We start from the raw sequence: 10,817 nt of genomic DNA, 5'->3' as shown, positions 1-10,817 counted from the left end.
GAAATTGCATTTTGAAGTTTCAGTTTTCGGATTTTGATTTATGTAAGAAGAAAGATTGATATTTCAGAAAATAATAACTAAAAGTTTTTAGTGCCCAGTTTTCTGATGATCCTTGAATTGATAAAATGAAAATGAGGTCTTTTGAAATTGAAAAAAAAAGAAAATTGAAAAGAGAAGAGACAAACAATTTAAGAATTAGCAAGGAAAACGGGAAATTTCAACACTGATAAGAATAAAATTGCCGTCGCAACCCTGGTTGCTCACAACAATATCAGATTACTGTATGCGCCTTTAAACAAGCATTATAAGTTCTCATGGGATATAAATAGGTCGTGTTTGGGCTCATTTTGAAGGAAATTCGGCGCTTAATTTGAATTTTAAACATTTAAATCTTGAAAATGGTCCGTTTTACATATTCCGGGCTCTAATCCTCCACTATCTCCTCACCAGTGATCACAAGATAACCACTGACCTTGAAGGGATGAATCACCAAAACGAGAGAGTAGAAATTGCTGGAGAGACGCAGAGAAAAAAGAAAACACATATAAAAAGGCAAAAAAACAGCATTCATTTTATATGTGTTTCCCTCGGCTATGTGTCTTTTAATGGCCTCTAACTATTGATTTTTTCGAAATTTGTGAGTTTTCAGAGCAAAAAATTGTAATTCCAGACAAGAAATACTTCTAGATAGCCTTTCTTGATGACCACCTACTGGATGAAGGTCTCCAATTTAATTGATTTTTCTGAAAATTGTGCGGTTTTTGAGTTTTTGAAAATTTCGCAATTTCAAAAAATCACAAGGAGGAGAGTGGTTAGAGACAATACGGAAAAATGGAAAATGTTCTCATTTTTGTGTGTTTTCTAATCGCCTCTATTGATTTTTTTTTTGAATAATTTGAAATGAAAAAAAAAAGATTTTTTAAAATTGAAATTTTCAGATTTCCCATGATGGCTTCGTGTGTAGACGCCTCGAATAAATTTGGATTTTCGCTGAAAATTGAAAGAAAATTCGGTAAGTTTTAAAAGAAAATTTCAGCCAAATTTTCCCAATTTTTCAGATTCTTCTTCTCCATGGATTCGTGTTTTTAGAAGCCTCCAGAAGTTGTTGTGACCACGCTCACGAACCGCGCACACGCAATGGTATGGACATTGTCGACAACCTCTACAGAGAATCCTGGCAGCTCTATCTTCGCCTGGTTCAGCATAATTATGGATTTTTTAATCGCGTCCGAGCTATGTCTTTGCAAAACCAGGTAAATATATCTCCAGCACATGAAAACATTTATTTCAAATTTTTTCGATTTTCTAGAAAAATTGTAAAAAAATCAGACATGATTTGTGTCTATGATTTCTCAAATTTTGAGTGTTACTGGGCGATCATCGTAGTACTACGGTTTGTTGAAAATCAGAAAAAGAATCAAAATGTCTTGATCCCGAGAAGAAAATAGGTTATCAAATTTTGTAAAAAACCCTAATTTGCTTGTTCTTTTTCGTTTAATACCTTTTCAGCCGAAAAGAAAAATTTCTTTGATGGGTAAGCTCTGATTTTAAGGATCCGTAATTATGTGCATTCTGTCTGAAATGCTTTCAAATTACTAAAATATTGAAAAAGGGACGAGAGCTCTTTTGATCTGAAAACTGTCAGAAATCAATACTATTTGATTTGAAATCAATTGAAAACGTTTTTTAAATGGATATTTGATACTTCCGAGAAAATTTTTCTTGAAAATTATCACTGGAAAATCGCGAAGTCTTACATGTATTCTTTAGGGACCCATAGCCCAATGGACTTTGGTCCAATTTTTTTCTAAATTAAATTCTTGAGTCTAAAATCGAAAACGCTTTGAAATGATACCAAACATGACTAGGTTTAAAAATTTTGGAATTTTCCCGAATTTCTGGAATTTTCCAAAATTTTCAGATTTCCCAGAAAAATCGAAAATTCTAGACTTCCTACTATCATTTTTTAGCTCTACACAAAAAACAGAAAACATTGCCACCAGTGGGATTCGAACCCGCGACCTTCAGATTGGTAGATTTCAATGAAAAATCCCACTCGGCCATCTGGACACTTTTTCGAAAATTGCTCAAAACATGAATTTTTCGGGGGTTTTAGGGGTGTTGGATAGTTTTAAATGGTTTTCAGCACTTTCAGAAACCTAAAAACAAGTTTTAATGCTGTTTCCGGCCCGAACACTGAAAAATGTAACTAAAAATCACAAAAAACGAAAAAAATGATATTTTTTAAAAAATTTCCAGAAAAAAAACCTAATTTGGTCTTACAGATATTTACCGCACTGTATTTTCCGATTTCTGAAAAACACCCGTTTTTCCGGTTTCTGCACAACAACGGGTTCGAAAAAAAAAGTTTCCAACCCCGGCAAGTAGCTGAAAATACTAGGAACTTTTGAAAATTTGTGAATGCAATGCTACCAGTTTTGGTCTGTTTACATTCTTCAAATTTTTCAAAATAGTCTTAAATTTGACAGCCGAGTCCCAGACTGCTGAAAGTGATCAAAATCGACTGAAACTATTGTTTTTGTAAGTTTTATTGCCTGATACTGTGAGAAACGTAGTTGAGAGTTCTAGTATAAAAAGTGAGGTGACCCAGTAGATCATTCAAAAAACCCGTAAAATGTAAATGAATTTTTTCGAACAGTTGTGAAAATGGACATTCAAAATCATAGAGAAAAAAGTTTCAATCCTGTGAAAAAGTCTTAAATTTGAGTCAGAAAATTCAATTTACAGATCAACGCAAATTCTACCATAAAAGTCGATGGTACATTACCGAAAGACGTTGTCAAGACCTGATGACGGAGAATGGAGAGATCATCTTCAAAACGGAGCTCAAACTTTCACCTGATCGTGAAATCCAGTTCGAAACTTGGCGGGGATTGGAAACCGGTTCTGTGGTTCTTCTACATGAAGACGAAAAGGGAAACAACGGGGCCTATGGGAGAGTGGTTCTCACCTCTCATCAAAAATCTTTAGTTTGCCTTTCCTATGGAAAATTAATAAATCTATTTTTATTGTTTTTTATCTATGAAGTATTATAAAAACTCGTATTTTCATTAAAAAACGATTTTTCCGGTTTTAAAAATGTCAAAAAAGCCCAAAAAACATCTTCCGATCCTTAAAAACCACCAAAAACCAATTTTAAGGCATTTTCCAAAAACGTGTACAGATGGCCGAGTGGGATTTTTCATGGAAATCTACCAATCTGAAGGTCACAGGTTCGAATCCCACTGGTCGCGTTTTTTTTTGTTTTTTTGTGAATAGAGCTAGAAAATGATATTAGGATGTCTGGAAATTTTTTTAAAAATATCATTTTTTCCGTTTTTTGTGATTTTTAGTTACATTTTTCAGTGTTCGAACCGGAAACAGCATTAAAACTTGTTTTTAGGTTTCTGAAAGTGCTGAAAACCATTTAAAACTATCCAACACCCCTAAAACCCCCGAAAAATTCATGTTTTGAGCATTTTTGCAAAAATCGTCCAGATGGCCGAGTGGGATTTTTCATTGAAATCTACCAATCTGAAGGTCGCGGGTTCGATTCCCACTGGTGGCAATGTTTTTTGTTTTTTGTGTGAGCTAAAAAATGATACTAGGAAGTCTAGAATTTTCGATTTTTCTGGGAAATCTGAAAATTTTGGAAAATTCCAGAAATTTGGGAAAATTCCAAAATTTTTAAACCTAGTCATGTTTGGTATCATTTTGAAGCGTTTTCGATTTTAGACTCAAAAATGTACTTTAGAAAAAAATTGGACCAAAGTCCATTGGGCTATGGGTCCCTAAAGAATACAAATTAGAGAGTGTGTGATTCGAGGAGGCGCAGAGACTCATTTTAACACACTCATCTGCTTCTTAAACAAACATTCAGAGATAAAGAGACGCAGAGTGAAAATTATGTAACAGTTAGAGAGTACTAGAAATGAGGAGAGTGGTTAGAGATAATTCAAAAAACGGGAAAATGTTCTCATTCTTATTCCTATTCTCCTCTACATGGCGGTGTGTCTTTTAACCGCCTCTGTATTGATTTTTTTTTGAAATTTGTAAGTTTTTGAATTTTTTGAATTTTTTGAAAAAAAATTAATTTTTTAAAATTGAAATTTTCAGATTCCCCATGATGGCGTCGTGTGTAGACGCCTCGAATAAATTTGGATTTTCGCTGAAAAGTAGAAAAAAATAACAAATTTTTATGAAAAAGGTGAGTTAGCTTTACTTGTTGCACACAAATTTTCATATTTCGAAATCGTAAAAAACTTGAAAAATGGTTTTTCAGACGAATTCGCAGGTTTTCCATCAAAGAAATGTCCTAAAGCGCTTTAAAAACCTCTCTAAACCCCCCAAAACCCCTTAAAATTTCATTTTTGAGCATTTTTGCAAAAACGTCCAGATGGCCGAGTGGGATTTTTCATTGAAATCTACCAATCTGAAGGGCGCAGGTTCGAATCCCACCGGTGGCATTTTTTTTGGTTTTTTGTGTGGACCTCAGAAATGATAGTGGGAAGTTTAGAATGTTCGATTTTTCTGGAAAATTTTGAAAATTTTCGGTTTTTTTTGAATTTCAGCACAAAATTTTCCGATTCTCCTGAAAAATCGGCATTTCTATACTTTCAATGATCATTTTCTAGCTCTACACAAAAAACAAAAAAAAATGCCACCGGTGGGTTTCGAACCCGCGACCTTCAGATTGGTAGAATTCCATGAAAAATCCCACTCGGCCATCTGAACACTTTTTAAGAAAATGCTCAAAATTTGGTTTTTAGGGGTTTCTAGAAGTGTTTCAGCGCGTTTTTGATGTTTTCGAACGTTAAAACCTCAAATTTTTCAGAGAAATCAGCAAAAAAGGGAAACCTTCTGGATGGATCACATACCAGAATCGACGGACAACTGCATGGAGACCCATTCGAGCTCATTTTGGTCGAGAAGAGTGGATGGAGCATTGAAGAAGGCGTCCGGTAAACAAAGAATACTCGGTCATCAAACAGCATCCATTCTGGTGGGTTTGCTGAAAAATGGTATTCTTAGATTATAAGTATTCCAGATCCACCCTCCTCCAGAGAATGTCGGTTATTGTCTCCATGCCATCAGAGCACAGGCTCACGAGATGATTGTGTTCACCAAAGAATCTCCCGAAATGAAGATTCCGAGTATGGAGATTGTTCCGGCCAATAGAGAATTTAAAAAAAACATTTACTCATTTCCTCCCGTTCAATTGCCCGGTCGTTATTTGAAATGAATATTTAAAGACCCTAAATTTTCAAAATTTTCCTTTTCTACACCTCAAATGAGCCTGCAACTACCATTTTTGAGGTCCACACAAAACTAAAAAAGTTTCAACCCCAGAAAGAATTGAACTTTTGGCCTTGTGGATCGTAAATATTGGTTCCAAAACCCACTGAGCCATTTGACACACTTTTTTGAAAATGGTGATTTTTAACGGTTTTTTGAGAACTTTCCGGGTTTTTCACTGATTTGAACCCGTTTTTTGTCTCTAGAAATGTCAGAATCCTAAAGTAGGAAGAATAATTTTTTTGAAATTTTTTCGAAATTTTTTTATCGAATTTTCTAAAAATATCATTTCCACACCTCTAATGACCCGAAGAAAGACATTTTTAACGTCCACACAAAAATCAAAAAGTTTTGACCCCAGAAGGAATCGAACTTGTTACCTTGTAAACCGTAAATTTTGATGCCAAAACCCACTGAGCCATTTGAGACACTTTTTTGAAAATAGCGATTTTTGACGGTTTTTCGGAGTTTCTGGCTTTGCTAAGTGGTTTTTATACGTTTTTTTATGTTCGGAAAAGTCAAAAAATTAAAAAAATTGCAACAAAATCTTGTTTCGAAATTTTTAGAAAAAATTTTTTTTTTGGATTTTCAGAGCTTTTTTTCAAAATTTCAGGTTTTACGGTAAATTGAGCTTTCAAATTCTATATATATATAAAATGAATCTAGTTTGATCATTTTCTTCAGAAATTCAAAGAAATTTAGAAGCTTTCTCCTGCTCATTGAGCAACACTATAATTTTCGAAATTTCTCGAAATTTCCAAAAATTTGGAAAATTCCAAAATCCAAATAACATTCTTCGTAGTGTCTCTAGTTTGATCACATTTTCCATTTCCTCAAAAATCTCAAAGAATTTCGAAATTTAAAAATTTCCACCTGCTCATTAGGTACCAAACATCATCCTCTCAAATTCCGAAATTCCCATAATTTTAGGTTTCCGAAATTTTCTCGAAATTTCCAAAATTTTGGAAATCCCACCTGCTCATTAGGCACCAAATTTTCCCATAAATTTTTCAGATAAAACTATCAATTAACTATACGAAAACGACATTTTGGAGGAGTACTGTAGGCTCCGCCCACTTTTAAGGAGGCGGAGCCTATAACCCTATAAAATGCTCGGTGAGCCCATGGAAAATTCATAGAATTCCCTCTTTTTTGGCGCAATTCTGAATTTGAGCCTATTTTGAATTTATTCTTGATTTTTCTGAATTTTATTTGGCTGAAATTCTGAAATAAAAGTAAGTTTAAAAAATATGTTTTGGGAGGAAATTCTGGAATTTTAAGATTTTTCAATTTTTTGGCTTTTTTGGAATTTTTTCCAAATTTTGAGCTTTTTCAAAAGTGATTATGTCCTTGAATTAGCTAATTTTCAGAATTTTCAACAAAAAAAAACCATTATTTGGTGTGCACCTGCCTTTTTTGGAACATTTTTGGAGGAATTTTGAAATTGTAAATAAGAAATTTCCAAAAGTATCAATTCTGCATCTCAAATGTGCCTAAAACTATCATTTCTGAAATCCACACGAAAATAAAAAAAGTTTCGACCCCAAAAGGAATTGAACTTTTGACCTTGTGGACCATAGACTTTGGTGCCAAAACCCACTGAGCCATTTGAGACACTTTTTGGAAAATGGTGATTTTTAACGGTTTTTTGAGAACTTTCCGGGTTTTTTACTGATTTGAAACCGTTTTTTGTCTCTAGAAATGTCAGAATCCCAAAGCAGGAAGAATATATTTTTTGAAATTTTTTCGAAATTTTTTTTTCGAATTTTCCAAAAATATCATTTCCACACCTCTAATGACCCGAAGAAAGACATTTTTAACGTCCACACAAAAATCAAAAAGTTTTGACCCCAGAAGAAATTGAACTTGTTACCTTGTAAACCGTAAATTTTGATGCCAAAACCCACTGAGCCATTTGAGACACTTTTTTGAAAATATTTTGACCGTTTTTCTTTGTTTCTAGGAGTTTTTATACTATTTTTGCAGTTTTTAGGCGTTTTTCGTGTTTAACAATGCCAATGATCAAAAATCAATGAAAGACATTTTGAAAAACTTTTTTTTTCCAAGTTTTCAAAAAACTTAATTCTACACCTCAAACGTGCCTAAAACTATCATTTTTGAGGTCCACACAAAAATCAAAAAATTTTGACTCCTGAAGGAATCGAACTTCTGGCCTTGTGGACCTTAAATTTCGGTGCCAAAACCCATTGAGCCAGTTGGGACACATTATTGGAAATTTACTATTTTGATCGGTTTTTCATTGTTTCTTGGAGTTTTAAAGCTATTTTTGCAGTTTTAAGGCGTTTTTCGTGTTTAACATTGCCAGGAATGATCAAAAATCGCAAAGAACTTTTTTTGAAAAATATTTTGAAAAACTTTTCTTCCAAATTTTCGAAAATCTAATTTCTACATCTCAAATTGGTCCAAAACTATCATTTTTGTGGTCCACACAAAAATCAAAAAATTTTGACACCTGAAGGAATCGAACTTCTGGCCTTGTGGACCTTAAATTTCGGTGCCAAAACCCACTGAGCCATTTGGAACACTTTTTTGAAAACGGTCATTTTTGACGGTTTTTTGAGATTTTAGACAATTTTTAGCGGTTTTTGAGCGTTTTTCGTGTCTAGAAATGGCAAAAATTACATTTTAAAGCACTTTTCCAGAACATCGGTCTACAGTATATCTTCTCAAAGGATTGGTCAGATGTGGCAGCAAACCCAGTGAGTGTAAAAAAATTAGATTTTAAATAATTATTCATTTATCAGAAAGTAAGTGCAGCCGTCATTGGCAAATCAGAAAAATAGAAACCAGTAGCTCCTTGTTCTAAATAGAGTGGCGCAAGTCGAGGTAATTAAAAAAAATTTTCTCAAATTTTTAAAAATCTAATTTCTACATCTCAAAAGTGCCTAAAACCATCATTTTTGAGGTCCACACAAAAAGCAAAAAACTTTGACCCTAGAAGGAATTGAACTTTTGACCTTCTGGATCTTAGATTTTGGTGCCAAAACCCACTGAGCCATTTGGCACACTTTTTTGAAAATGACGAATTTTGACGGTTTTTTGAGGTTTTAATCAATATTTAGCGGTTTTCAAGCGTTTTTCGTGTCTAAAAATCTTTTAAACCACACTTGAAGCAGATTTTGGCACTCAATTAGACAATTTTTCAGATCAAAATGGGCAGCTGTGCATCACAAAACAGTCACCGTCGAGCATCAAGCGCAGAAGTAAGTAATTCAATTCTCAATTATTTTTTCTACAGTATCCCTTTTCAGATCGGCCGACCACCAGCCGCAACTTGGCAGCCAATGGTGCACGGCAGTTTGCAGTGGTGAATGGCTGACATTGAGGTAAAAATAGCTGACATTGAGGTAATTTTAAAAACTGATTCTTTAATTCTGAACATCAACTACCTTTACTTAAAAAAAACAGCAAAATCTAAAAATCTCAATTGAACAAAAAATAGCAAAAAAAATTTTTCAAAAATTTTTTTCTCCAAAATTCTCAAAAATCTCATTTCTACACCTCAAATGGGTCTAAAACTGTCATTTTCGAGGTCCTCACAAAAATAAAAAAGTTTTTACCACAGAAGGAATCGAACTTTTAACCTTGTGGACCGTAAATTTTTGTGCCAAAACCCACTGAGCCATTTGAGACATTTTTTGAAAATAGCGATTTTTACGGTTTTTTTCAAGGTTTTAGACAATTGTTAGCGGTTTTGGAGCGTTTTTCATGTCTAGAAATCCCAAAACCAATCAAAAATTGCGATTTTTCTCGAAAAGTCTTAATTATTCATTTTTCAGAAGCGCACCAGGCAACTCTCAAGAGATAATTGAAAGTTTTTTTTAAATAAACATTTTCCATTCAATAAACCAATTTATTTTTATCAATTCTTATTCTCCACACTGAGAGCTACAAAATGAGCCCAAACACGACATATTTCTGAAAATTTCAGATTTCACAGATTTTCAGATTTTTCAGAAAATCGATCATAACTTCCTTCAAAATTGTTTTTTTTTCTGATTTCGGTTTCTAAATTCGTCATTGTTAAGTCGAGTCTAGGTTAAAATTTTTCAGATTTCGGCATAAAATCGGCCTAAAAATCCGATTTTTCCGAAACTAGGCTTGTTTATACTCATTTCGAAGCTCAAAACAAATTGAATTAGCATCTCATTTTTTCAAATTTCAGAACATCAGATTATGGCCTGAAAAGCCCGAAAAGGGGGCCCAAAAGCCGAAAAACGCGGTTTTCAGGACCTAGGCTTTTTTATACTCATTTTGAAGCTAAAAACTTTAAATTAAATTTGGTAAAACTAGTGAAAATCAAATTTGATTGTTCACAATTTATTAAAATCGATGGATCAATCAAAGAGGGGAAAAGGAATTAGGAGCTTTTGATTTTTGGGCCGGAAACAATCAATTAAACGGAAAAAATCGAGATTCTGTGGAGATATTTCAAAAATTAAAAAAAAATTATTGAGATTTTTTTTTTCAAAATTTTTTTTGGGTCAGAGGGGAGGGAAAAGTTACAGAAAAAAAAACACGAAAAAATCGCATATTTTGAACAGGAAGGCATTTTTTGGGATTTCGGATCAATCATTCGCTTTTGACTTCAACTTTTACTTCAACTTGGTCAACGCTTCGGGCCAACCAGTCCATGCACTCCTCGGCCTCCTTTTCCGAGTGGTTCGGGATCACGTAGTCCTCTCGACGCTTGTAGTACTGGTCGACGTTGGCCTCCAGGTATTTGATGAACTTCTTGAATCCAGCGAGAAGAAGCTGAAAAAAACCGAAAATTTGAATTTTTTTTTGAATCCTTTGAAACCACCGTAACATTTCGAAATTTGAGTATTTTGATTTGAAACTATGAAATTGTAACTTATCTCGTCAAGAGCTTTGAAATAAATATAAACAAGCCTAGGTTTGGTGCAACTTGAATTTCGACCGTTTCGGCCGCTTTGGTCCAAACGGTCGAAATTCAAAATCACAAAACCTAGATATGTTTATACTCATTTTAAAGCTCTTGATTTGCAAAACTCAAATTTTTTCAACAAAAACTCAATTAGTCGAGTTTGGACCAAGTTATAGGCAATTTTCAAAAATCCGTCATTTTTCGAAGTAGGCCGAAATTCGTCTAAAATGGCTTGTTTTGGATTCGATATAATTTTTATTGTTTTTTAAACGATGAGAGCTTCAGAATGAGTATAAACAAGCCTAGGTTTGGCGCAACTCGAATTTCGCCCGTTTCGACCAATTTTCGGCCGATTTTTTGGCCGAAATCCAATATTTTCAGAACCCAGGCTTGTTTATACTCATTTTGAAGCTTTCATTCTGCAAAAATCAATTCCTCTAACACAAACTGGATACGTCAACGTTGAACCCAGTTATGGTCAATTTTCAGAAAATCCTATATTTTTCGAAATAGGCCGGATTCGGCTGAAGTGGCCTGTTTTCGGTTTCAAGTAGTTTTCTCACTTCGGAAACATCAAGAGTTTTAAAATGAGTATAAACACGCCTAGGTTTGG

At 33.9% G+C, this 10,817-nt stretch overlaps 2 protein-coding genes across 2 annotated transcripts in view; one reads left to right on the top strand and one right to left on the bottom strand.

Moving 5' to 3' along the window:
* CBG21445 overlaps nucleotides 1-8,627 on the top strand; it is a gene marked incomplete at both ends in the record, with an annotated part of 9,920 nt that extends 1,293 nt beyond the window's left edge. Inside the window, 6 exons of the mRNA XM_045243074.1 lie at nucleotides 1,059-1,253; nucleotides 4,835-5,002; nucleotides 5,048-5,153; nucleotides 7,948-8,015; nucleotides 8,463-8,519; nucleotides 8,568-8,627. Coding sequence (XP_045097307.1) covers nucleotides 1,059-1,253; nucleotides 4,835-5,002; nucleotides 5,048-5,153; nucleotides 7,948-8,015; nucleotides 8,463-8,519; nucleotides 8,568-8,627 — 654 coding nt within the window. The remainder of the gene's footprint in view (nucleotides 1-1,058; nucleotides 1,254-4,834; nucleotides 5,003-5,047; nucleotides 5,154-7,947; nucleotides 8,016-8,462; nucleotides 8,520-8,567) is intronic.
* Nucleotides 8,628-9,888: 1,261 nt separating this feature from the next.
* CBG21443 overlaps nucleotides 9,889-10,817 on the bottom strand; it is a gene marked incomplete at both ends in the record, with an annotated part of 5,143 nt that continues 4,214 nt past the window's right edge. Inside the window, one exon of the mRNA XM_002648956.1 lies at nucleotides 9,889-10,071. Within this exon, the coding sequence (XP_002649002.1) occupies nucleotides 9,889-10,071 (183 nt within the window). The remainder of the gene's footprint in view (nucleotides 10,072-10,817) is intronic.

The sequence above is a fragment of the Caenorhabditis briggsae genome (assembly GCF_000004555.2).
Source record: "Caenorhabditis briggsae complete genome, chrII, whole genome shotgun sequence".
NCBI classification, from domain to species: Eukaryota; Metazoa; Nematoda; class Chromadorea; order Rhabditida; family Rhabditidae; genus Caenorhabditis; species Caenorhabditis briggsae.
The sequence above is the reverse complement of the archived record's forward strand: the minus strand, read 5'-3'. Positions and strand labels throughout refer to the sequence as shown.